At 38.0% G+C, this 25,527-nt stretch overlaps 2 protein-coding genes across 2 annotated transcripts; both read right to left on the bottom strand.

The window, feature by feature from the left end:
• Positions 1-569: 569 nt before the first annotated feature.
• On the bottom strand, positions 570-4,290 carry LOC121777757 (probable linoleate 9S-lipoxygenase 5). The gene is made up of 8 exons (XM_042175108.1): positions 4,072-4,290; positions 3,016-3,546; positions 2,603-2,944; positions 2,449-2,534; positions 2,270-2,377; positions 1,904-2,208; positions 1,553-1,816; positions 570-1,473 (listed from the first exon to the last, which is right to left on the bottom strand). The coding sequence occupies exons 1-8, from the start codon at positions 4,259-4,261 to the stop codon at positions 720-722; spliced, it is 2,580 nt and encodes an 859-aa protein (XP_042031042.1). The 5' UTR covers positions 4,262-4,290; the 3' UTR covers positions 570-719.
• Positions 4,291-12,759: 8,469 nt separating this feature from the next.
• LOC121777325 (probable linoleate 9S-lipoxygenase 5) lies at positions 12,760-16,487 on the bottom strand. The gene is made up of 8 exons (XM_042174547.1): positions 16,228-16,487; positions 15,597-16,133; positions 15,176-15,517; positions 15,010-15,095; positions 14,758-14,865; positions 14,373-14,677; positions 14,026-14,289; positions 12,760-13,926 (listed from the first exon to the last, which is right to left on the bottom strand). Exons 1-8 carry the CDS (start codon positions 16,421-16,423, stop codon positions 13,173-13,175), a joined length of 2,592 nt encoding a protein of 863 aa, XP_042030481.1. The 5' UTR covers positions 16,424-16,487; the 3' UTR covers positions 12,760-13,172.
• Between the last annotated feature and the right edge of the window lie 9,040 nt (positions 16,488-25,527).

The raw sequence follows: 25,527 nt of genomic DNA, 5'->3' as shown, positions 1-25,527 counted from the left end.
TACTTCTAGTTAGAATAATTTAGTTTAGCAATCATCCCTTTCTTTGCAGTGTTTGGATGGCGGCGATAGTTGATATGTGTTTATAGAGAGTAATCGTTACAGAATTGTTCTTTGATCTGTAGGCCATACAACTGTGGCTTCTTTAATTGGCACAAAGTAATGGAACGACTGTCAATTTAAAGTAATCACATCAGATCTTTGACTCAATCCATACTTTTGGTGTGATTTTTAAATACAATTACAAAAAAACAACCAATGAATACGAAGCTTAACAATGCTTCTACAAAATCCCTCAAATATTTATATTCCTCTCTCTCTCTCTCCATGAAAGCACACCATATTGTGCTGTGGACAAAACGCACAATTATATGCATTAAAGTTTTCACAATTGCATAAGGAAAATATTATGTGAGCTTGAAGTTACTGTGAGAATAAAAGTGTGTGAATAAAGGTGATAGTGTGTTCCAAAAACATCAAATGATTTTTTATGATTAAACGAATAGCATATAGTGTGCCTATTAATAATTTAGAAAGAAATCATGCTTGAAAGGATCTCCACAACAAAAAAATAGATAAAACAAATTATTATTAATAACAGGAACAAAGTTACATGAGACAAATGATGACATTACATGCTGAATCTAGAATCTATTTATTCAACAACCAACAAGAAGAAGAAATCCTAGATCAGCACTGATGAAATCAGATAAAAAAACACATCAAATAGAGGTACTATTAGGAATCCCTCTACCAGTTAATCCCTCCTCACTCGTAGGATACAGCAAGGTATAAGGCAGCTTGGTAGGCCCAACTCTGTTCTTCCACTTCTCATCACCGTTCATCTCCATGATCTTCCTCTCCACCACACCCAACTCCTTTCCAAACCTCTCAAACGCCGCCAGCGCCTCCTTATCCTTGGTCCACACCGGGGTGTCCCTCTGCCCGAGATATATCTCATCTGAGGTATGCCTTGACAGGATCTCGATCAGGGCAACCCCCAGCAGCGTCTGTAGCCTCGCCGTGATGGTCTTCAGGAACACCTTGTCGGGGTCCGTCTTCAGCAACTCGTAGTCCTTGCTGCCTGGCTCAGGCATGAACTGCCGGCTCACGGTGGGGCGGTTGGGCATGTACCCTGCATAGGGGTACTGCCCGAAGTTGAGCGCTGCATGCAGTGCTGATGCAATCCATATTATGATGGTGCAACTGTCGATGAGGTCCTTGCGAGTCTGCATTTTAGGCCACCATGGGGCGTCCTTCTTGTCACCATGCCCCTCCTCTCGGAACTCCTTCCACCATGATTGTAGCTCGGTGTCACCCCTCACAGCCTCGTCTGTGGGATAGTACAGGTTGCAGTAGTCATCCACCCATGTGTTTATAGCCGACCAGATTTGGAGGCCGTCTACTGCGTATGGATAGTCCTCCATCACCAGGCGGATTCCGTGTGGGGAGTTTGGATCTTCTACAGCCATACCTCTGCAGAGTAATATATCATATCATGTATTAACGGAATACACAAACAAGAATTGGAGTAATGACGGTGTTTGATTACTACCTCTTGAGTAGATCAGCTGGGAGTGCCTGTTCCGCGAAATTCCAGTCCTTGTAGACATAGGAAGACAACTCCATGGCATATCGACCAGGGAAGACAGTCGCCTCAAGAATTCCTCCGGCATTGATCAAGATTTGTCGTGCGAAAGCATTGATGTTCATTGTGTCGCGGAAGTGGGGATAGAGAAGCTTATGAATAGGGTGCATCACGCTCAATTGTCTATTCGTTGCAATAACCACTGGCTCTATGGCAGCATGAGTATTCAACCTACATTCAAGAAACCATATTAAATTTAATTATTAATTGCGCCGAATTATATGGAACAAGAGCTGGTGAAGATGGTGTCTTAGTTACCAATGGCTGATGAGCTGATGAACTCCAGAATCACTGACTCCAACAAAAGCCTTGGCCAGTTGCCAAATGGAACCCTCAACGCCGTCTTGAGCGGGAGTGTACACCTGACTCACAGCACCGTGTTCATCCCCATCTGGATGCGGGAGGCTGAGCTCAATCACCAAGGGCCTCAAACTCCCGTCTTTCTGCAAGAAAAGCAGAGCCCTTGTGGCGTACATTTTTGTAGGTGTGCTGTTAATCCTCCTCAGATATGGCATCAGAGAGTCGTGATGGTTCAGTATGAATAGTCGGTTTGTTCCCAAAGCCTGCAGATCACTCAGAATCATTGCATATCATCAATGGTATTGTTGCAACAATCATAAATACCTCTTCAAGAGTGAGCCCATCCACTCCATTCTTGATATGATCCCATGTTATCTTGCTACTCTGGTTCCCATACAATTGAGTGTCAAGATTGCTCTTCGGAGGAAACTCCTGGAAGTTCATATGTTTAGACAACATCATATAAATCAAACCAATGCAACCGTGTTGGGATTTGAACATACCTGTAGACGACTAATTATGACAGGGTTCATCCCTGCAACCATCTCTTTGGCAAACTCTTCATCAGTCCTCCACGCAGTCTTGCTCTCTGTCAACACATTTTCACATTAGTCAATCACCAAACTCTGCTTCAGTGGATCAGATTTGAAGGTGTACCTTTGATGATATCAGGCATTGGGTACTTGAAAAAGCCCTTAGCATCTTTATTAAAAATATCATCGAGCAGCTCCGAAGGGACATTGTCATATATGCTCTGAAGCAGAGGCCCTTCCGGCAGCTTGAATCCCCCCTCGTAGATCTGAAGGACGTCTTCAAAGCTCTCGAACTCGTTGCTGAGGGTAGCACACAAATCCGTTAACACAGGGAGAAGGAACTGGAAGACGGATTTGAGGCCATAGCCAAGAAAATCGGACAGCTTCAGATGCCCAAAACGCTCGTCTCTTGGAACATAGATGTTCAAGCTCATAAGCAGTGGGATCCTGCTCTCAGTATTAGGATCTACATTTCATAAAAAATCAACTTCATCATTCCATATTCATCTTATTCAATAATAATAACCATTACATTACCTGTACGAGTAGGAGGCCTGCCAGTTCTCCCGCGACGAGGATAAGGGTACTGAGAGGATCCGCCCAGAATGGGCCGGGCGGAATCCTTACCGCTATCAGGGTTGCCCAAATCATTGTAATAAGCATAGTCATAGACTCGGTCCCATTCCTTCAACTCTCCGGTGCCATCTCCTCGCAAGACGAGGAGCTCCTCCTCTCTGTATGCCGATAGTGGAGGCGGAGTTTGGGAGGGGAGATAGGCCTGATTGATGAAGAAGATGCGGTCGGATTTGTACTTGTTAGAAGGGTAGACCCAAGAGTTGCAGACGAAGTGGATGGGGGAATGCTCGTGGCCAGGGACGCCCTCGAGAGTCAGGGTTTTGAGGAAGAACTCGCTTTGGTGGTTGTTCTTAATCAGGAATGCGCCCGGGATTCCGATGTCTTCTTCATGATCGAATGTGACCTCGTATGCTGAATCTTCTGGTTTCAGAGATGGGAGTTTTGTGATCCATCTTTCTAGCTCTGCTCCTTTTCCCACCTTCCCCTTGTGTCCTGCATTTTTATTACATCACAAAAACCCTGAGTGATCATCTTACATTGTTGCCGCTGACAGTAGTTGTTTCTGTTAAAACTGTTGGATTTTGTAATTTGTCCCAATTTCTAAGCTGAAAAACCAATATACTCCCCTTCTCCCATTAAATATAAAATATTTGGAAATCAGCACAAGATTTTATGTAGTGTTGTTTTGCAAGTTAATGAAGAGAGAGTAAAGTAAGAGAAATGAAAAAGTAGAGATGAAGTTATTTCCATTTTAAGAAACGTTTCATTTCTAATTGGACAATCCAAAAAAAATGTTTTATTTTTAATGGCATAACTCATTATAAAATAGGAAAGTAAGTATAATTAAAGTAAATTGTATGCTAGTTCTGTCCTTATAAGTATTCTATGCACATGAAAATACAAAGCATGAAGTGTGTATGTATAAAGATATACTCCCTCCTTCCAAGTAGATTAATTAAGAGCCAAAAATATAGTAATCCACAGACATTGATGTTTACACAACTACTACCAGCATACCTTCAGAGTGGACGGAGCTGATGAGATGAAGAGTAACGGTTTGGCCGACCACTTCGTGAAGACGATCGAGAAGCGATGCTCCTAAATCGTTGAAGTCTAGAAGACTCTTCCTTGTCAGCACCACTCTTCCTTTTATCTTCCTCTCCTCCTCATGTTTCCCGTTCAGCGCATTCGATATGCCGTTCAACATCTCTCGCTCGAAATAATGAAAAAGTAGTGTTTTGCAATGAACGGATGAATGAAGAAGAATCCGAAGGCGGATGTATTTATAGGGAGGGGAAGTCGCGTTTTTAATCATCAACTACTCATTTTCCATATTTTGGATCTATTTACAATTTATCTAACCTTTTTTATGGGCTGCATGTTACTGTATATTTTTGTTTTTTTCCCTTCCCATATATGCATCGAATTGATAACGTGTTTGTGGGGCTGCCCCTCCCATTATATAACAACAAATTGAAGAGGTAAATGTATAATAATGTTTTAAGTTACAATTTTCCCAAAAATGTCATAATGTTCAAATTTTGAGATTTTTCTCATTCAGCCTTTGAATATAAAAAACAAGTATCCTATATATGTGAATTTTTTGAGCTTGGTAAATGTGGTGAAATGTGCATCAAGGACGAATAATTGTTGGTTGTATTTTAGGGTTTGCATGAAAGGATGGGCAATATTGAATTTCAAAGATCTAAAAATTGACTCGGAATAGTTATGTTACATTATTTAAAGACTGGGCACTAAAATGTGATTGTTTAAACGTTGGGATGGTTCAACATTAAGATGATTTCGTATATTTTCTACATATCTAGAGTATTTAAGTAGTAATTTGTTAGGAGTAGTAAATTTCAAAATATTTGCAAAATTCAAGTTTTATATACCAATTTTAAAATATGCTTATAAAGTAGCGAATTAATTGGTTTATTCTAATTTGCAGTCAAAGAATATATTGATTTGTTCTACTTTTGTATCTAATTAAGATTTCAATGCTGGTATAGCTTGTTGACTTATTTACGTGGCAATATTGAACGCCAACCAAATGATATCACATTTTATGCAGCAAAACATCATCTTATTACACTAAGTTGAATAAAGATATTTGTTGAATTAAAGTGTGTACACATTAAGGAAGGTAATAGTAAATATCTTGATTGATTCAAAATAGGGATATTGATTCCTAAGAGCATCTGCATCGGTGCTCTTCCGCAAGAGCAGCCGTCGTGCTCACCGCTGCACTCTTGCTATTGGCACGACCGCAGTGGCGGACGCAGAAAAAAATTGTGGGAGGGGCTGCACTATTACATACTTCCTCCGTCCGTACATCTTATATCCTTTTCCCTTCGTGCGGAAATAATGATCTCATTTTACTCTTTTATTTTAATAAGTGAACTTTACATTCCACTAACCCGTCTCAATCACAATTTATTACTACTATAAAAGTATAATTTATATTCCACTAACTTTTTTCATTCACTTTTTATCATACATTCTTAAAATTCGGACTGAGTCAAAGTAAGACGATTAATTACAGATGAAGAATATATTTTTAGTAATATATATGAAAAAATATTATTATTAAACAAAATACTAATCCAATTAAATAACTCAAAATTGTTGTCCTAAGTAGTTAAAAAAGACTAATTTCAATTATAAGTACCTCAAACTCGAATTCTAAGATAAAAACTCTAAACCAACACCTTACACTTAAAACAGATAAAAACCAATTATTTATATTGTATAATTTAAACTACACGTCCAGACATGTTTTTCATATTTCATTCTTAATATTCAGAATAAAGTAAATATTAAAAGTGATAAAAAAACAAATATTTGCATAACTGAATTGTAAAGAAAAAATAGAAAAGAAAAGGAATTAAAAAGAGTGAAAATTTGAATTTATAATATTAAACGCGTAGAAACCTTCTATCCACTTATTAAATTAAATAATAAATTCAATTTTAAGATGTAATCGCCATTTTAAGAAGTCGCGCTATTTTATTCAGTCAAAGTCGCACTAAGAATTAAAATTATCACTACTTATTTTTGGGGATTTGGGCCATCTTCTTCCCCAAAACAGCCAATTATATTTCAATTAGCACCTGCAGATTTTGAATTCTCAGATCCAGTTTAGTAGCTTCAGCCCCTTATAATCATCAATATCAAGCGATTTAGTGTTCAACACCATTGATTTAGGAAGGGCTGAAGACTGTTATTTGTAAATTTCAGAAGATTATAGTAGTAGGATAAAAGGAAAATACAAGTTTTGGGAAGGGCTTAAGCCCCTCCATGGCCATTACTGTGTCCGCCACTGCACGACCGTGCTCGATAGCAAGAGCACCGCCGTGCCGACGGTAAGAGCACGAGCAGCCGACGTGGCATACTCTGATTGGTCGTTGCTTTATCATTTTTTTATAAAAAAAATTCTAAAATATCTGAAAATTCAGATTTAATAAAAAAAATCACACTTCCCAATAAAATATAGTATCCATTTTCCACACTTTTAATTATTTTTTTCATTATTTTTATCCCAAAATTCACACTTTCATCTATAAATACCTCCATTTCAACACAAAAAATCACACTACACCAAACAACTCTCTCAACCTCAATTTTTAGGATTTTAATTATGTAGTATTTAAATTTTTAGGATTTTAATTATGTAGTTTTTAAATTTTTAGTAATTTGTAATAGTATTTCGGATATTTTTAATGCATTTTAATATTGTGGAAATGTTTTTAGTAATTGAAGTATTTAAATTGAATAATAGAATGGTGGGACTCTTCAGCATGCTCTTGCGGAAGAGCAAAGATGTGAGTGTTGTGCTCTTAGAGAAGAGCAAGAAATAAAAAATGAATAAAAGTGGGTCTGGGTCCACGTCCATGCTCTTGCCAAAGAGCATGGATGTGGATGCTCTAAAACTATAAACATTGGCAAAAATTTTGTATTTTCCATGAACTTTAAAATTGGTCTAGAATATCATAAATTTTGCATTTTGTTTGGTACTTATTTCTCAAACTAGCCCTTATAAGATATTTTCATCAAAATCTTATGTTACGTAGGAAACCATGATACTTTTTATGAGATTTGAAATCATTTTTTAAGTTCATAACAAGGAGGATAAAAAGTCGCATAGAAACCACATTGATTTAATAGTGTTAAGTATGATAAAAAAAGCCTCGTAAGTTAGTCAAATATGGTGATAGACATGCCATGGGAAATACCAAACAGAGTGTAAAGTTTGTGACATTCTAGACCAATTTTAAAGTTTGTAGAAATTACCAAATTTTGTTCAAAATTTATAATTTTAAGAATCAATATCCCTTCAGAATATGACAATATTTGGTAATTTATGGTATACAAAACTAGAATTCTATGAAAATTTAGAAGTTCATAGACAAATAAGTTTTACTCCCTCCGTCCTTGAAAGTTTGTCCCAATTTTTCATTTCCTTCCATCCGACAAAATTTGTCACATTTCACTTTTTACCATTTTTGGTAGTTGATCTCATATTCCACTAACGCATTCCTGCGCATATTTTATTATAAAATCAATACTCCATCCGTCCCATAATAATTGTCACTCTTATTGTAGGGACGGGTTTTAAGAAATTTAAAGAAAAATTGGTTGGAAAAGTTAGTGGAATGTGTGACCCACTTTTTATATTGATTTTATAATAAAATGTGAGTGAAGTGATTAGTGAAATGTGAGACCTACTTACCATTTATGATAAAAATAAAGTGTGATAATTATTGTGGGACGGACCGAAATGGAAAAGAGTGACAATTCACGTTACGCTAACTTTTTCAACTCACTTTTTATTACATTTTTAAACCTATGTTAGGTCAAAGTGAGACAATATTTATAGGACGGATGGACTATTTAATTAATAGTGATACAAAGTACTATTTCATCCGTCGACAAATAACATTATTTTATGTTAGTGACTTGAGAAAATCTTATCCAATCTTTGGCGACGAAGAACATACAAATATACAGAATGAGGTGGGTGTTGGCTTAATGCAAAAGTAGATGAACGAAGAGAATAAAATTAAAAAGTACAGCTAATGTAAAAACGTGTTCTAAACTTTATTACCTCAATTAGTTTAACTTATGAAACAGCTGTGATATTTATTGATATACCGCACAATTAATTAATCCTACTTGCGAATAATAAATTCTGACAATCTTTATCTCATCTTATCAAATCTCTTTCTCTGCAACATCCGTTTATCCTTTCATGAATTTATTTTATCTCCTTACGCTCAATTTCACAATATTTTATTTGCATTGTGCGCATTTCAAGATTTATTTTATTTTATTTTATTTTATTTTATTTTATCACATGGATCAACTTTTACTCGTGGAATATTATTTGTTACCCTGTTTCAGCATTTTGTGAGGGACAATCTGAACTGAATAATATATTATGCTTATTAAATCAAATAGAAATAACATTTTTAACTACTCCTATTAAACATAAATTAACTATTTAAGTGGTAGCAAGAGAAACTATAAATTTAGATTAATCTTGAAAGCCTAAAGCTAGTCAAACTAGCCGAACCTAAAATGCATATTCTCTGGGGACAAAGAGAGTAAGGGTGTCCACAGTGGTAATAGCTCAGCAATAGCCCAGCCACAAACTCCTCCTGCCACGTCATCAATACTAAAAATCCTCCTGCCACATCAGAAATAGCCCAGCCATAGCCTAGCCATATCATAAATAGCCCAACCACATCAATAGCCACATCACTAATAACACAATATACGGAATTTAATTTACGAGACATATACGGGAAACATTAATAATACTATTTTAATTTTAAAAAAAGTACAATAAATTTATAAAAGTACTAAAATTTTAAAAAAGTACATTAATAATAAAATTTACATTAGGGTTCAGTACATTTTACAAAATTACATAAATAAAAAAACTAACTCCGAGCAGTCCTCCGCGCCCATAACTCTTCAATTAAATCCTTTTGGAGTCGAATATGAGCTTCCGTTTGACGCATGTCGGCATGTGCTTGGAGGAGGCCGGCTTCATCGTGAGGTACCCCACTCCGTGCGTTGGGGACGGCCACGCCGTGGCTTGGACCGGCTTCATTATCTTCGTTGGCCCAATCCGTCAGTTGTACACCTTCATCTTCGACAATCATGTTGTGCATGATAATACAGGCGTACATTATATCAGCAATGCAGTCGACGTGCCACAAACGCGTTGGACCCCTAACCGCCGCCCATCGAGCCTGGAGCACACCAAATGCGCGCTCCACGTCCTTGCGCGCGGACTCCTGTCGTGCCGCAAAGTAGGCCTTCTTCTCATCTCCTGGGCATCGGATCGTCTTCACAAAGACGGGCCACCTAGGGTATATCCCATCCGCCAAGTAGTAGCCCATATCATGCCGGTTGCCGTTGGCGACAAAACTGATGGCCGGACCGACGCCCTGGCACTGCTCGTTGAATAGGGGCGACGAGTTGAGGACGTTTAGGTCGTTGTTCGAACCGGCTATCCCAAAATACGCATGCCAAATCCACAGCCGGTAATCAGCTACGGCCTCGAGGATCATCGTGGGATTCTTTCCCTTGTAGCCGGTCGTGTAAAACCCCTTCCAGGCAGCGGGACAGTTCCTCCACTCCCAATGCATACAATCTATGCTGCCTAACATTCCCGGGAACCCATGCTGCTCCCCATGCATCCTCAGCAGATCCCGGCAATCTTCGCGGGTAGGCTTGCGGAGATACTGATCACCGAATACTTCAATCACGGCTTGACAGAAATACTTCAAACATTCCAGGGAAGTCGTCTCACCGATGTGGAGGTACTCGTCCCACATGTCTGCCGCGCCGCCGTAAGCCAACTGCCGGATTGCCGCAGTGCACTTTTGAATTGGTGTGTGGCCGGGTTTGCCAGCAGCATCGTGCCTGAAGCGGAAATACAGATATCGCTGCTCCAAGGCGTTAACAATACGCATAAACATGGCTCTACTCATCCTAAAACATCGCCTGAAAATGTTGGCGTTGAACCGCGGCTCCTCTGCGAAGTAGTCTTCGTATAGGCGCTGATGTGCAGCTACGTGATCACGATCAATCGCTTGTCGGCGATGGACAACTGGCCGAGGTCGAGGTACCGCCGGCTGCAAGGCTCTTTGCATCCATTGGTCTATCCCGCGGTTGGTATATGCCTCAAACGCTTCGGCCATTCTACGTTCGTACTCCTCAGTGTCCCCCCACTACCTCCACTACCATCACCCGCGTTACTCATTTCTCGGTGTTGATCTTGTATAGAAATTAAGATAGAGAGAGTACTCGTTAATACAAGTGGTGCGAATGAAAATGAAGTGCAAATCGCGTATATATAGTGTCGGGAAAATTTAAAAAAAAAAAAAAAAACCGCTGGGCGATGCGCTGGGCGATCCCGACGCTGCAATGGCGCCGAGCGGATCACCCAGCGCATCGTGATTTTTAATTCCGAAAAACCGCTCGGCGGTTTTCGGAGGCTGCAATGTTCGCCTAGCGACCGCCTAGCGCCGGCGCTCAGCTAGGCGGTGCGCTAGGCGCCATTGTGGATAGCCTAAGAGATAGTAAAGTGAATGAGAAGACATGGGTTGACTTTTACAAAAAAAAAAATGACTCCACTACCATGGAACGTACCAAAATGACAAAATGACACCACTACTACGGAATGGAGAGAGTATTTTATTAGGAGAAAGAGATCATTTAGTCTTTAAAATCCACACCAGTTGTTCTTATAATCGATGTGGCACATTAAATCCATAACAATCAATCCCCTTTAGGGCCAACGTCCTCGATTATGACCACATTGGTCACGGCCAGTTACTCTTCAAACTAGATAGATCTATGACATATTTTATCTTATTAGTTACTCCATTTGTCCGCAATTAGGAGTCCCGGTCACTTTTGCGCGCTCATTTTGTAAAAATGATAATAAATAGTTAAGGTGGAGAAATGAGAAAGTAATAGAGCGAATAATGTTAAGAAGACTCTTCTCAACATTATCCTCTCTCTTACTTTACCATTTCTCCACTTTAACTATTTATTATTTTTTTTATAAAATTAGTGCGCAAAAGTAACCGAGACTCCTAATGGCGGACCGAGGGAGTACTATGTATCTTCTAACATCGAATGCAAGAATTTGGACGTCAAAACGTTGTTGTTTCATACTCCATTTGTCCGCTAATGTGAGTCACTTTTCTATTTTAGTCCGTCTACAAATAGGAGTTTTGGTTTATTTTTATCTTAAAATTGGCGATAAGGCCCACATTTCACTAACTCGTTCCACTCACCATTTTTTTAAAACCACTCCCTCCATTTACTTGTCAACAATTTCTCTTTTAGGCAGTGTGCCATTAATTGTTACACATACTTTTTACGACTTTTTTGGTAATGAACTTCACTTTCTAATAAATCATTCTAAATCAAATTTTATAAAACTAATATGCAAAAGTGTGATTCACATTATTTCACTAATTTTTTCTACTCACTTTCCATAACATTTCCTAAAACATGTTCCGATTAAAAGTGTGACAATTAATGGTGGACGGAGTGAGTAATATATATACAAATGAGACTCATATTCCTCCAAATTTTTTCCACTCACTTTTCTTAACATCTCTTTAAACTAGTGTTGGGCAAAAATGATACGACCATGGAATTCGTGCATCGAAGATTTCATAAATAGCTGGATTCAAGAAGTGATCAGCCTATCGAGATTATGTCCAAACGCTTTGAAAAGGCAACCTTTGTCTTCTCCTTCGAAAGAGCTTGTGCATGAGTATCTTACATGCCTCAATCAGAGTCTGGTGGAGGGAGTTATGGTCATTTTACGAAAGTCGTGTCTTGCAGAAAGTGTCACCTGGTTGGGTGACTTTCGGCCAACAATAGCCACCCAGATGGGTGACAAAATGAAGGCATGGAGAGGTCAAAAAGTTCTACCCAGACGAGTGACTTTCGGCCCGCAAAAGCCACCAGGAAGGGTGACAAAATGAAGGCAAGGAGAGGTAAGAAAGTTCTACCCAGACGAGTGACTTTCGGCCGACCAAATCTACCCAGACAGGTGACAAAATGAAGGCATGGAGAGGTCAGAAAGTTCTACCCGGACGGGTGACTTTCGGCCGACAAAATCACCCATACAAGTGACAAAACGAAGGCGTCGATGATCCAGGATCTTCCATCCGGACGGGTGGCTCAAAGCCAATAAGTCCACCCGATCGGGTGGGGCACGAAATGTTAGATTTGTGGGCCCTTCTCTTGGGATTTGAGCCACAACTATAAATAACACTTTATTTCATTTTCTAGACTTTGATGAATTGATATTGTATCTCCTTTAAGAGTTTTACCCTTTAAAAGGGTTTATCCAATTCCTACTTTGTAGCTGCTGGTTTCTTTCTTTGACTGAATAAGTAAAGGTATGCATCAATGGTATTGTAACCATTGAGTAGTGGAGTCAAAGGGTGGCTTGGATTAGTGAAAGTTGCCTAGGGTTGTCTCCATCTTTTTAGTTTAAGGTCCTATGGTTCTAATCCTAGCTACTCATCATTTACATATTCTCTCTTCTAATCTTCCATCCAATTTAAGTTTCAATCTAATGTTAGGGTTCGACTACACGAATTGGAGTATTTAGTATTAGGGCTTTATAGCTTAAGTGAAAAGTAAAACAGAAAGTATAAGAGATTTATTCTAATTCTTTCTTATTTATAGGACCCTAGGCGGTTCGACTCCAAATACGATCCGGGAAAGAACCGTCAAGAAAACCCGGAAAAGAGCTTCTAATTATGCTCGACTAAAAAGGAAATAAAATTACATAAGATAATGAAACAGTCTCTATTTCTCTTGCGTGGACCTCGTGTCCTATGTGGTCGGCCTGCGTTCGACGCCGACTGTGTAAGCAGAGATGATGACTGTGATTGGGGTTGTGACAGTGATCCACGGCTGCTCTCCGTCGAGTCCGAATCACAAGGCGTGACGAGAACAAAGTTACATGAAATAAATTATTACAATACTTACTGGATCTAGAATCCATTTATTTAACAAGTAACAAGAAGAAGAAATCCCAGAGTAGCACGAGTGAAATCAAATAAAAGACATCAAATAGAGGTACTATTAGGAATCCCTCTACCCGTTAATCCCTCCTCACTCGTAGGATACAACAAGGTATAAGGCATCTTGGCTGGCCCAACTCTATTCTTCCACTTCCCATCACCATTCATCTCCATGATCTTCTTTTCCACCCCACCCAACTCCTTTCCAAACCTCTCAAATGCTGCCAGCGCCTCCTCATCCTTAGTCCACACCGGGGTGTCCCTTTGCCCGAGATATATCTCGTCTGAGGCATGCCTCGACAAGATCTCGATCACGGCAACTCCTAGTAACATCTGCAGCCTCGACATGATGGTTTTCAAGAACACTTTGTCTGGGTCAGTCTTCAACAACTCGTAGTCCTTGCTGCCAGGCTCGGGCATGAGCTGTCGGCTCACGGTGGGGTGGTTGGGCATGTACCCCCCATAGGGGTACTGCCCGAAGTTGATCGCTGCGTGCAGCGCAGAAGCAGTCCAAATTATGATGGTGCAACTGTGAATGAGGTCCTTGCGGGTATGCATTTTAGGCCACCACGGGGCATCCTTCTTGTCACCGTGCCCCTTCTCCCGAATCTCCTTCCACCATGATTGTAGCTCAGTGTCTTCCATCACAGCCTCGTCAGAGGGATAATACACGTTGCAGTATTCATCCACCCATGTGTTTATAGCCGACCAGATTTTGAGGCCGTCCACTGCGTATGGATAGTCCTCCATGACCAAGCGGATTCCATGTGGAGAGTTTGGATCTTCCACAGCCATGCCTCTGCAGAGTATATATATCATATCATAAATCAGCTAAATATAATACAAACCAAACCAGATGAGCACAAGAATTTGAATAATTATAGTGTTTGGTTACTACCTTTTGAGTAGATCAGCTGGGAGTGCCTGATCAGGGAAAATCCAGTCCTTGTAGATTAAGGAAGATAGCTCCATGGCGTATTGACCAGGGAAAATGATCTCTTCAATAATTCCTCCGGCACTAACCAAGACCTGTCGCGCCAAAGCATTGATGTTCATTGTGTCGCGGAAGTGGGGATAAAGAAGCTTATGAATAGGGTGCATCACGCTCAGGTGTCTGTTCGTTGCAATCACCACTGGCTCTATTGCAGCATGAGTATTCAACCTGCACTTGAATAACCATATATAACCACAACATCTTTACTTCGACAAAAAATTGTATACTAGTGAAGATGGTATCAAAGTTACCAATGACTGATGAGCTCATGAAGTCCAGAATCACTGACTCCAACATAGGCCTTGGCCAACTGCCAAATTGAACCCTCAACGCCATCTTCAGCGGGAGTGTACACCTGACTCACAGCTCCGTGTTCATCCCCATCTGGATGCGGGAGGCTGAGCTCAATAGCCAAGGGCTTCAAACTCCCGTCATTCTGCAAGAAAAGCAGAGTCCTTGTGGCATACATTTTTGTTGTGGTGCTGTTGATCCTCCTCAGATACGGCATCAGCGAGTCGTGATGGTTCAATATGAACAGCCGGTTCGTCTCCAACGCCTGCAGATCACTCAGAAACATCTCATATCATCCATGGTATTGTTGCTACAAACAAATATTGATACAACCACAAATTATACCTCTTCAAGAGTGAGCCCATCCACTTCATTCTTGATATGATCCCATGTTATCTTGCAACTTTGGTTTCCATACAGTTGAGTGTCAAGATTGGTCTTGGGAGGAAACTCCTACAAGTTTAACAACTTCACATGTTGAGGAGATAACATCAAATAGATCATACAAATGCAACATATTTGGAGAATTTCTTTTCTTCTTTCTAAATTCATAGTTGACAATAGACTTATAGAGACATTGATGGGATTTGAATATACCTGTAGACGACTAATATTGACTGGGTTCTTGCCTGCTACCATCTCTCTAGCAAACTCTTCATCAGTCCTCCACGCAGTCTTGTCCGCTGCCAACACATTTTTACACTAGTCAAATAAACAAATTCTACTTCTGATTTTGGTTGGTGCATCAGATATGAAGGTATACCTTTGATGATATCAGGCATTGGGTACTTGAAGAAGCCTTCATCATCTCTAGGAAGAATCTGCTCGAACAGCTCTGAAGGGACATTGTTGAATAGGTTCTCAAGGAGAGGCCCTTCCGGCAATTTAAATCCCCCCTCATAGATTTGAAGGACGTCCTCGAAGCTCTTGAACTCGTTGCTAAAGGTGGCAGACAAGTCCGTGAGAGTGGGCAGAAGGAACTGGGTAATGGATTTGAGGCCATAACCAAGAAAATCAGACTGCTTCAGATGGCCAAAGCGCTCGTCTCTTGGAACGTAAATGTCCAAGCTCATAACAAGTGGGATCCTACTCTCAGTGTTGGGATCTACATATCACAAACACCAACTCCATCATTCCGCAAATAATACTACATGTTTTCTTATATTGAGAAGGAATTACATTACCTGTGCGAGTAGGAGGCCTGCCAGTTCTCCCCCTACGAGGATAAGGATACTGGGAAGATCCACCAAGAACTGGCCGGGCGGACTCCTTAAAAATATCAGGATTGCCCAAATCATTGTAATAAGCATAGTCATATACTCGATCCCATTCCTTCAACTCTCCGGTTCCATCTCCTTGCAAGACAAGGAGCTCCTCCTCTCTGTATGGCACTAGTGGAGGCGGAGTTTGGGAAGGAAGATAGGCCTGATTAGAGAAGAAGATGCGGTCGGATTTGTACTTGTTAGAAGGGTAGACCCAAGAGTTGCAGACGAAGTGGATGGGGGCGTGCTCGTGGCCGGGGACACCCTCCAAAGTTAGGGTTTTGAGGAAGAATTCAGTGAAGTGGGAGTTCTTGATCAGGAATGCTCCCGGGATTCCGATCTCTTCATCCCAATCGAATGTCACCTCGTATGTTGAATCTCCCGGTTTCAAAGATGGGATTGTTGTGATCCATCTTTCTAGCCCTGCCGCTTTTCCCACCTTTCCCTTCAACTTATTCCCTGCATGTATATTTTTGGCAATCACTGTCTTTTAATTTTTCTTAAATCTCGTACTAAAAATTAAAAAAAAAACAGAGAGAGAGAGAGAGAGAACCTGCATAGTCGGAATGGACGGAGCTGATGAGACGCAGAGTTACAGATTGCCCAACCAATTCATGAAGATTATTGAGAAGTGATCCCCCAAAGTCGTTGAAGTCTAGAACATTCTTATTCATCAACACCACTTTTCCTTTGATCTTCTTCACATCACCATTTTTCCCGGACAACGTATTCACTAAGCCTTTCAACATTCTCTCTATTCTTTCTCTATAGTAGTGTTTTACAAATAAAGGATGAGTGAAGAGAAATCGGAAAGTGAATGTATTTATAGACACGAGTAGATGCGCTCTAGTGTGTTTAAACTACTCATTTTTCATATTTTCGTATATTTTCTATACAAAGGAGGTGGTCTTGACTCATGTTTTTGTCAATCATCGAAGACTCAATCTGCTTTGAAAATTGCGTTTACTAATTGTAGTAACCCATAACATTATTATACTGTAAAAGTTATTTTAATAATATTTTCCGTTCTAAAAAATAAACAAGCTTATAAATAACACGGATTTTAATGTGCAACTGATAAATAAAGAAAGAAATGAAAAATAAAATAAAACATATATAGAAAAAGTAATGAAAGTGGTATTAGTGGATTGTATGGTCGACGACATTATGCCATGGTTTAAAAACTTTCCATATTTAGACTTGGTCTAATTTTGGTGGACGGCCCAAAACTATAAAATTAGTCTATTTTTTTAGGACGGATGGAGTACTACTCCCTCTGTCTGCCATTTATAGTCCCATTTTGACTTTACACGGATTTTAAGAATTTGTTTATGATCAAAAGAGTTGTATTTGCTAGAGAATTATGAGTTCCTATTGTAATTGTGAAGAAAAATGGGAAATGAATTAGTGAAATATAGAGGAAATGAATTAGTGAAATGTGGACCACATTTTTCTATATTGATTGATAAAGAGTGTGAGTGTAATGTGTTAGGTGAATGGTGGAGTCCATTTACTTAGAATGGGAAAAAAGTAAATGAGACTTTGAATCACGGACACCCCGAAATAGCAGAATGAGACATTATTTCACGGACGGAGGGAGTAATATTTTTTTCATCAAGAGAATTTTCTTCGTCACCAAAAATAGACCATTTTTTTCAATTTTGATTCGTCTATCAAAATTAATCTCAACTCTATTTATGAAAATTTTTAATTATTTTTCTGATATTACACTCCCTACATTCATACCAATTTTTTCATTTTAGTTTTTCCACTATTTATGAAAAAATTTCATTAAGTGTTTTTATATTAGTACTCCCTAAGTTTGGTTTGTTCAACGAATATTAATTTCATTTCTATTTACTATAAAAGTTTTCTTTACTTTTATTCTCACTTATCTAATTTACCCACTTTTTTATACTTCAAGTTTCATATGAAAACTCATTTCGTTCACAAATAAAATTATATTTTTTGTAAATGAGACATTATAACTTTATGCAATTGTCTTAGGAAATCTTAATTATTGGAGACGAAGAACGTACAATTGAGAGAGGACTAAAACTTAGGCATTCAAATTCGAGAAGGAACATAGTAGTAGCTTACTAACCAATTTCTAATATTGGAACTAACTAAGAATTAATATTAAATTATTAATCATGGATATTTGTCCTATATACGATTGACACAAATAAGATTTAGGTATTTGCTAATCCCTTAAGGCTGCCATCAATTAATGAATATCTCTCATTATATATCATTGTCATATTATTATTCTCCTCAATAACATTGTCAAACACAAGTACTATAATGCTTACCCCATTTCATATTTCTTTCGATATCTCTAACTCCAATAATTTGAATCCCTGCTTCATATCTCTTTCCATATCTCTGACACCAATAATTTAAATCTCCATTTTCTATAACTACTTTTTAGTAATAATTCACTTTGTAAAGTTGAATAAAATTATAAATTACAAAGTTAATTCATTAAAAATCATAAAAATAGATACGTTGGTGTGTATAGAGTTTAAAAATTACGAATATTAAAATTAAATTTTTCTAAAAATTACATTAATTATAAACTAAAAATACATAATTTAAATTTCTAAATTTTTTAGCTAACTCCAATAATTTGAATCCCTGCTTCATATCTCTTTCCATATCTCTGACACAAATAATTTAAATCTCCATTTTCTATAACTACCTTTAATTATAATTCACTTTATAAAATTCAATAAAATTATAAATAACAAATTTAATTCATTAAAAATCATAAAAATGGATACGTTGGTGTGTATAGAGTTTAAAAATTACATATATTAAAAATTAATCTTTTCTAATAATTATATTAATTATAAACTAAAAATACATAATTTAAATTTCTAAATTTTTTATTTAAAAAATTAAATATTAAATAAAAAGATACTATTGAATAAATTATTTATAATATAAATTCAAATATAATTATAAAAGAAATTCTTGCAAATGAAGGATCACGTTTGCAACAGGCACCGCAACACATCCCACACTACGCTCCCCACGTAGTGCCATCCCCCTCTCTGTCTCCATTCTCGGCAACGAGAGTCGCATCGTACTGTACCCCTTCGCGTGGAGTGGCGCCTAGCCAAATGTTTTGTTAATGATGTCCTAAATCCTAATGTAACAGTAGATAGACAAATAGGAGATAAAATAGATACTCCTTTCGTCCCATAGTAAGTAAGACGTATTCATTTTTGGTCCGTCTCAACTAACTTGATGCATTTTTTTTAGCAAAAAACACAATCAAGTTCTCTTACTTATCATCTATCCTATTTTTTCTCTTTAATTTTTTCTCCCTCTTTTTTTATTTTATATGTATTTAACTATTAAATAGCAAAACCTAATATGATGTGCCTTGAGGAGGGAAATCTTATCATAAATTTGGCAAATCTTATCTCAACTACCTACTATATTAATTAACCTACATATACAGACACAGTAAAATATTTTATTGTTGTTTGTACTATAAATTAGGCGTAGTATATAGTAAGATACTGTAATAATTATAAGTGAGTAGTTTACAACCTATATTACGAACTTGATTATACTCAAACACATACACTGATATATTTTTGCATTTTTTTTATTCATTAGAGAAATTTTTGAACCTTTGCAAATAAATAAAAAAAATTCTAATTTTTGCAATTAGGGCTTCGTTTGGTACTATAGAATTAGATGCGTGGAATTAAAATTGAAGTCTTCAATTCTAAATCCAATGTTTGGTACTACAAAAATATTTGGATTAGCAACTAATTCCACAATTTGAATATCATATCAAAAGTGAAAAAGTGGAATTACTGTATAAAATTAGATAGTTTCACTATATATCCACAACAAACACCACACACATTTTGACACACTACGCACACTTCACACACTATTCTACACTACACACATTTCACACACTTCAAGCACTACACACATTTCACACACACTTCATGCATTTCACATACTACACACATTTTACACATTACATACATTTCAAGCATCCGATTTTTGGATTAAATTTTTTTTTTTCGTCCGAACCGAATCGATTCGAAAAACTGAAATTTGCCAAAAGTTCTAACTGAACCAAACCGAAAACTGAAAACCGAACCAAATTTGAAATTTCAGTTTGTGAATAGTGTGTGTGCAATGTGTATTTTGTGTATAGTATGCATAGTGTGTGTATTTTGTGTAAAGTGCGTGCTGTGTGTGTATTTTGTGTAGTGTGGAATATGTGTATTTTGTGTATGGTGTGTATGTAATGTGTGTAGTGTGTATATTTTGATATCTCCCATTGACCTATCTGATTAAAATAATTATGTGCTATTCTTTTTTTTAAAAGTTTGAAATTAGAGTTGGAAACGATGTCGTTTCCTTCAATATCTTTCGATAGCCCAAGTAGATTTGACGGCTGCCGGTGTGGATATTGTTCTGTCGGGAAATTTTTAATTTGGGTCGAGTAGGGAAAAAACCATAATTCAAGAAAGTTGGTGATATTAGAGGTCAATTTCAAAGTTAATTGGAAATACTAATTTTTTTTTTAGTGTAGATTATACATGCCCAATATCCCAAAAACAAACCTATAAAATGGGGACGGGTACTGCTATTGAAATATAAACATTATTATTAAACATTGTGATTCACATATTTGACTTAAAACCAGCTATACCAAGGCCACCGCGCAATCTCTGTACTTCCCATACTTTCAATATTTTAATTAATTGCAATTTCCCACGCCGTCTCAGCAAGTTCCCATGCATTTCCCATACGTAATTAACTAAGCATAACGCAGTTAATTGCGATAATAAATTCTTTATCTTTTCTCTTCTCATCTCATCATATCCTTATATCCCTTTCATTTATTAATTTTATCTCCTTACATGATCAATATCATAATATTTTCTCTGTCCCATAAAAATAGGTCATTTAGGATTGATACGGATTTTTTTTAATATGTAGTAATTGATAAAGTAAGAGAGAAAGAAAAAAAAATAGTTGGAATCGTATAGTGCATGGTAGGCCATTTTATCTTTAATTAATTGGATGTTATTTAATTTCAACCACTTACAAAAGAATCTTAAGCTAATAATTTGATTTAATTATCTATGTGCAAAACAAGTACTCCTAACAAAAAAGGTGTAATCTTAAACAATTACCCAATATACAAATAGGATCGAAATATGGCAGTAATAATTAGGTATAGTAATTATAAACTCCCTCCGTTTTTTAAAAATAGACATTTGAAACGGCACGAGTTTTAATGCACAATTTGATAAAGTAAGAGAGAAAAAAAAATGGTAAAGTAAAAGAGAAGAAAATAAAAACTAATGTTATTAGTGGTATAAAAGGTAAATAAATTAATATATAGGGGTGTAAAGATTTCCTAAAATAGAAAGTTTGAAAGTAGCTATTTTTAAGGAAATGGACTGAAATAGAAAGAGTTGTTATTTTTAAAATATGGAGGGAGTAGTTTACAACACATACATATTTTTGAAAATTTGCACTTTTTGACATTTGCAAATAAATACTATAGGACTACTATAAAATATTCCTAAATTTTGCAATTAGGTTTCTTGAAAGAAAAATAAACCTATATAACGGGGATGAAGTAGTAATAATAGTGGTATTATTATTATTGTTATTTTACTATTCCATTCGACTTCTAATATATATTTCTAATATATATATCAGTCTGATCCAACACGAATTTTAAGAAATATAAAGAAAGATAAATTGAAAATATTAGTGAAACATGAATATGTATCAGTATTATAAGAAAATATAAATGAGAATAAATTAATTGAATATGAGATCTACTATAAAGTTTTTTAAAAAAATAGATAATTATTATTACCTCAGTTAGTTTAACTTATGAAACAGCTGTGATATTTATTGATATACCGCACAATTAATTAATCCTACTTGCGAATAATAAATTCTGACAATCTTTATCTCATCTTATCAAATTTCTTTCTCTGCAAAATCCGTTTATCCTTTCATGAATTTATTTTATCTCCTTACATGCTCAATTTCACAATATTTTATTTGCATTGTGCGCATTTCAAGATTTATTTTATTTTATTTTATCACATGGATCAACTTTTACTCGTGAAATATTATTTGTTACCCTGTTTCAGCATTTTGTGAGGGACAATCTGAACTGAATAATATATTATGCTTATTAAATCAAATAGAAATAACATTTTTAACTACTCCTATTAAACATAAATTAACCATTTAAGTGGTAGCAAGAAGAAACTATAAATTTAGATTAATCTTGAATGCCTAAAGCTAGTCAAACTTCGAACCCAAAATGTATATTCTTTGGGGACGGAAGGAGTAAGAGATAGTAAAGTGAATGAGAAGACAGTGTTGACTTTTACAAAAAAAGAAGAGTGAACTGCACCAAAGGGCCCTAACTTTTCGCCTTGTAACATCAGAGACCCATAACTTTTAAAAATACCACCACAGGGATCTGACAAAACATATAATCACAAATCGTGTTTTTTCGGACCATTAGACCCTCAGGGCCTGTAAGGGTAAAATCGGGCTTTTGCATGGCCGTCACTGCTGTGTCAGCTGCAGCACTGTTGACGGGACATCGAATTGCAATAGATGTGACAGGATATCATGCGTGTTGTCCCCTAATATTTTCACACGCGTGAAAATAGTTTTCGGACCTGCATTGAAATTTCACAAATTTTGCCTTTACAAAACATTTAGCCGGTTCAACTCTATATTTTTTCCCTCCAATTCCACTTTCACTTCATCATTTTGCCATTTCGCCAAAATAATTAGCCTCTGCCTATCGCCTCTGCCTTGCACGCCATTTTCATCCTTTTCATCAATGCCTTCAAAACGGAGACGAAGTGCCGCTGGAGCGTCCTCCGCTCGTAGTTCTTCAAGGCGCAAAAAGAAGCCGGCAACGCCATCGCCATCGTCTTTGTCACAATCACCTCCGGCATCACCTAGACACAGTAGAAGGGGTCGATGGCCGGAGATAATCGACGTAGACCCAGAAACGTGGAGCATTCGCGATCCTCTGCTTGACTTCTTCTATCCGGAAGAAGAATATAGTACGTTCAAATTTAAAATTCCTAGCAAGGTTTTTGATTGTGATTTAGGGCTCCGAAAATTGGTTGTTTTGTGAAATTGTTTTGACTGTGTTGTAGGACTTTATATGTGAAATAAGTTTGGTTTAAATTTGGATGTTTGCTAACTCTATACAAACTCTAACAGGGGACCATCACGGGATGTTTTCCGTCGGTTTTCATCACGGAGGGTCAATCTTCGAAATCAATGGACAGAAGAAGTATGTTGGGGGGCAATTGACATTCTTTGACTATTGTTGGATTCGTTAGTTCGAGCTCGTAGATCTTTCCAGCATGGTATTGCGGTTGGGTTACAATAGGCAACTCATATGTGAGTTCTATTACGTTCATTCAACGTACAGTGATGGTTGTAGGGGCGTGGAAATAGGAGGCCCATTGCTGCCCATAACTGACGATGTACATTTGGGTTCTTTTCTTGAAGTCGCGGCTACTACCACAAAGCTAGTTCACATTTATGTTGTGGAGATAACACATGCGGCCGCCTTGCTGAAGAAGCGAAAGGAAGAAGCGGAAGAGTTGCTAAAATTTGTGAATGCTAGTAAAAAACCCACTGTGGTCATTGAAGAACTTGACGAACCGAACCCAATTGTGCCGAAGAGTAAACCGAAAAAGAAGAAACAACAGCACGAGGAGCAGAGGAAACCATCGGCACCATTATTGTTGCTTGAGTGGTACCCTAGGGATGTTGAGTTTGAAGAGTATTTGACCAAAAGTTTAGAAGACAAACGTCGCGAATGGAAGAGGGAAGAGGAGGCTGCCCGTAACAATTTGATGGATGCATTTGCATCATGTAGTGCAGAGCAAGCAGAAGCTATTGTGGTGGATGTTGAAGAGAACGAAGCAGTCGTTGGTGTTGTTGGACAAGGAGATGTCCATGCATGCGAATGTGGAGTTGAGGTTGAACACGGTATACAACCTGAGGTTGAGGTTGAGGTTGAAGCAGTTATAGACCATGCAGAGGTTAGTACACCACTGTGGTATATGTTTGTGATTTGTTATTTATTGTTTGGTATTCATATGTGATTCATCCTTTGTTCAGATTGGGCATCATGAAAACGAAGCAATTGTAGACCTTGTTGATAGCGTGGCAGAGGTTAGTGCACACCTTTTGTAATAGAGTTGTGATTTATGATTGTATGCATGGTGTTAATTTGTGATTTTATGTTAAAGCAGATGGGAAAATCTTCTCATAGTGAAGATGTTCAACATGTTGACGATAATGAGTACAAACCGGCCCTGGATTTTTCAGCCGAACCTCAACATCAAGTGCAGTCGGAAGTACCCTGGATTTGATTAATATATTATGTGTTGAACTGTGATTTTGTAGTAATATTTTGTTGTGTTGCATCAGGGCCTTGCAAAGTTGCTTGCTGAGGAATTCCCACAGAGCGAGCATCGCTTTTGTGTTCAGCACATATACAACAATTTCAAGAAGAGATTTGTTGGTGAAGATTTCAAAGACCGGTTGTGGGAGATTGCCTCGAGTACCACCGTCGAACAGTACGTGGCTTTGATGGATGCTTTGCAGACCGAGTATCCCAGTGCACACCAGTGGCTTTCTGGAGTAGCTCCCAAAGAAAAGTGGGTCAAGGCATTTTTCTCTCCACACACCTGTTGTGATGTGATCATGAACAACATCTGTGAGACATTCAATTCGAAGATTGCATTGGCTCGAGAGAAAGCAATTATCAGCATGTTGGAGGACATTCGAACAAGTCAAATGGAAAGAATTCAGATCAGAGACCAGTGGATCAAAAGCTACGATCACGCAGTCCCTCCTGTTATCAAGGAGCTTGTTGATAAGTGGTACACGAGGGCTTCATTGTGGAGGGCTACATGGAACGGACAGTCTTCGTACCAAGTGTCTGGGCCGTCTGGCCAATATGTTGTCAACATGCGCGATTTGACTTGTTCCTGCAGATTGTGGCAGCTAACCGGAATCCCGTGCACGCATGCTATCGCAACAATCAACAAGAATGGCGACGACGTGACGCGATTCGTTTCCCGATATTATTTGAAGTCAACAATGATCATGCTGTACGAGAATGTCCTCTACCCCATCAATGGGGTAGCCAGTTGGCCGAAGAGTACTGCGGATGGTTCAGTGGAATTGGCGCCCCCGAGGTCAAAGCGACAGCGTGGCAGGCCGAAGAAACTGAGATGTGAGGAGCCCCAGATTCGTCTTCATGCAGATGGAGGTGAGTCATTGCGTCGCACCTTCATGATGAAATGTCGTCAGTGCGGTCAAGAAGGTCATAATAGGAGGACATGCAGCAATGATCCTCGGACAGATGCCCGTTCTCAGGTTGGGGAGACTTCGCGTGAACATGGCGACAGTACTTTACCTGAATCGTCAAACAATCCCCAACGCCAAGAGGTACTATGCAATAAGCATATGCAACTATATTATGTAATTGTACACAGTGCTTAAGCATGTATACTTACTACACTATTAATTGTTGCAGCCTAATGTTTCGAATCTGAGACCAAGCACTCGGAAAAGGACTCAGCCTCAGAGATGCGACCGCCGCGGTGATCAAGATTGATGGCCTTTACTTAATCTTAAAACGTTGTGTTTGTTTGGGATGTGTGAACAATTTGTGGCAGTGATGATGATATGATATGTATGTTTTGTATGGTACAGACTATTTTGTAACAGACTAGTATTTTGGTTGAAGTATAGTTCGGTGGAAAAATATCAGGAAAAATTTTGGTGGTAT

Source organism: Salvia splendens, chromosome 18 (assembly GCF_004379255.2).
Source record: "Salvia splendens isolate huo1 chromosome 18, SspV2, whole genome shotgun sequence".
NCBI lineage: Eukaryota > Viridiplantae > Streptophyta > Magnoliopsida > Lamiales > Lamiaceae > Salvia > Salvia splendens.
The sequence above is the reverse complement of the archived record's forward strand: the minus strand, read 5'-3'. Positions and strand labels throughout refer to the sequence as shown.

Coding starts and splice junctions, on each gene's coding strand:
- LOC121777757 (XM_042175108.1), bottom strand. CDS start 4,261: ATGTTGAACGGCATATCGAATGCGCTGAACGGGAAACATGAGGAGGAG. Junction 2,945..3,015: donor CAGGCCTCCTACTCGTACAG/GTAATGTAATGG, acceptor TATGAAATGTAG/ATCCTAATACTGAGAGCAGG. Junction 2,535..2,602: donor AATGCCTGATATCATCAAAG/GTACACCTTCAA, acceptor ATGTGTTGACAG/AGAGCAAGACTGCGTGGAGG.
- LOC121777325 (XM_042174547.1), bottom strand. CDS start 16,423: ATGTTGAAAGGCTTAGTGAATACGTTGTCCGGGAAAAATGGTGATGTG. Junction 16,134..16,227: donor CGTCCATTCCGACTATGCAG/GTTCTCTCTCTC, acceptor ATATACATGCAG/GGAATAAGTTGAAGGGAAAG. Junction 15,518..15,596: donor CAGGCCTCCTACTCGCACAG/GTAATGTAATTC, acceptor TGTGATATGTAG/ATCCCAACACTGAGAGTAGG.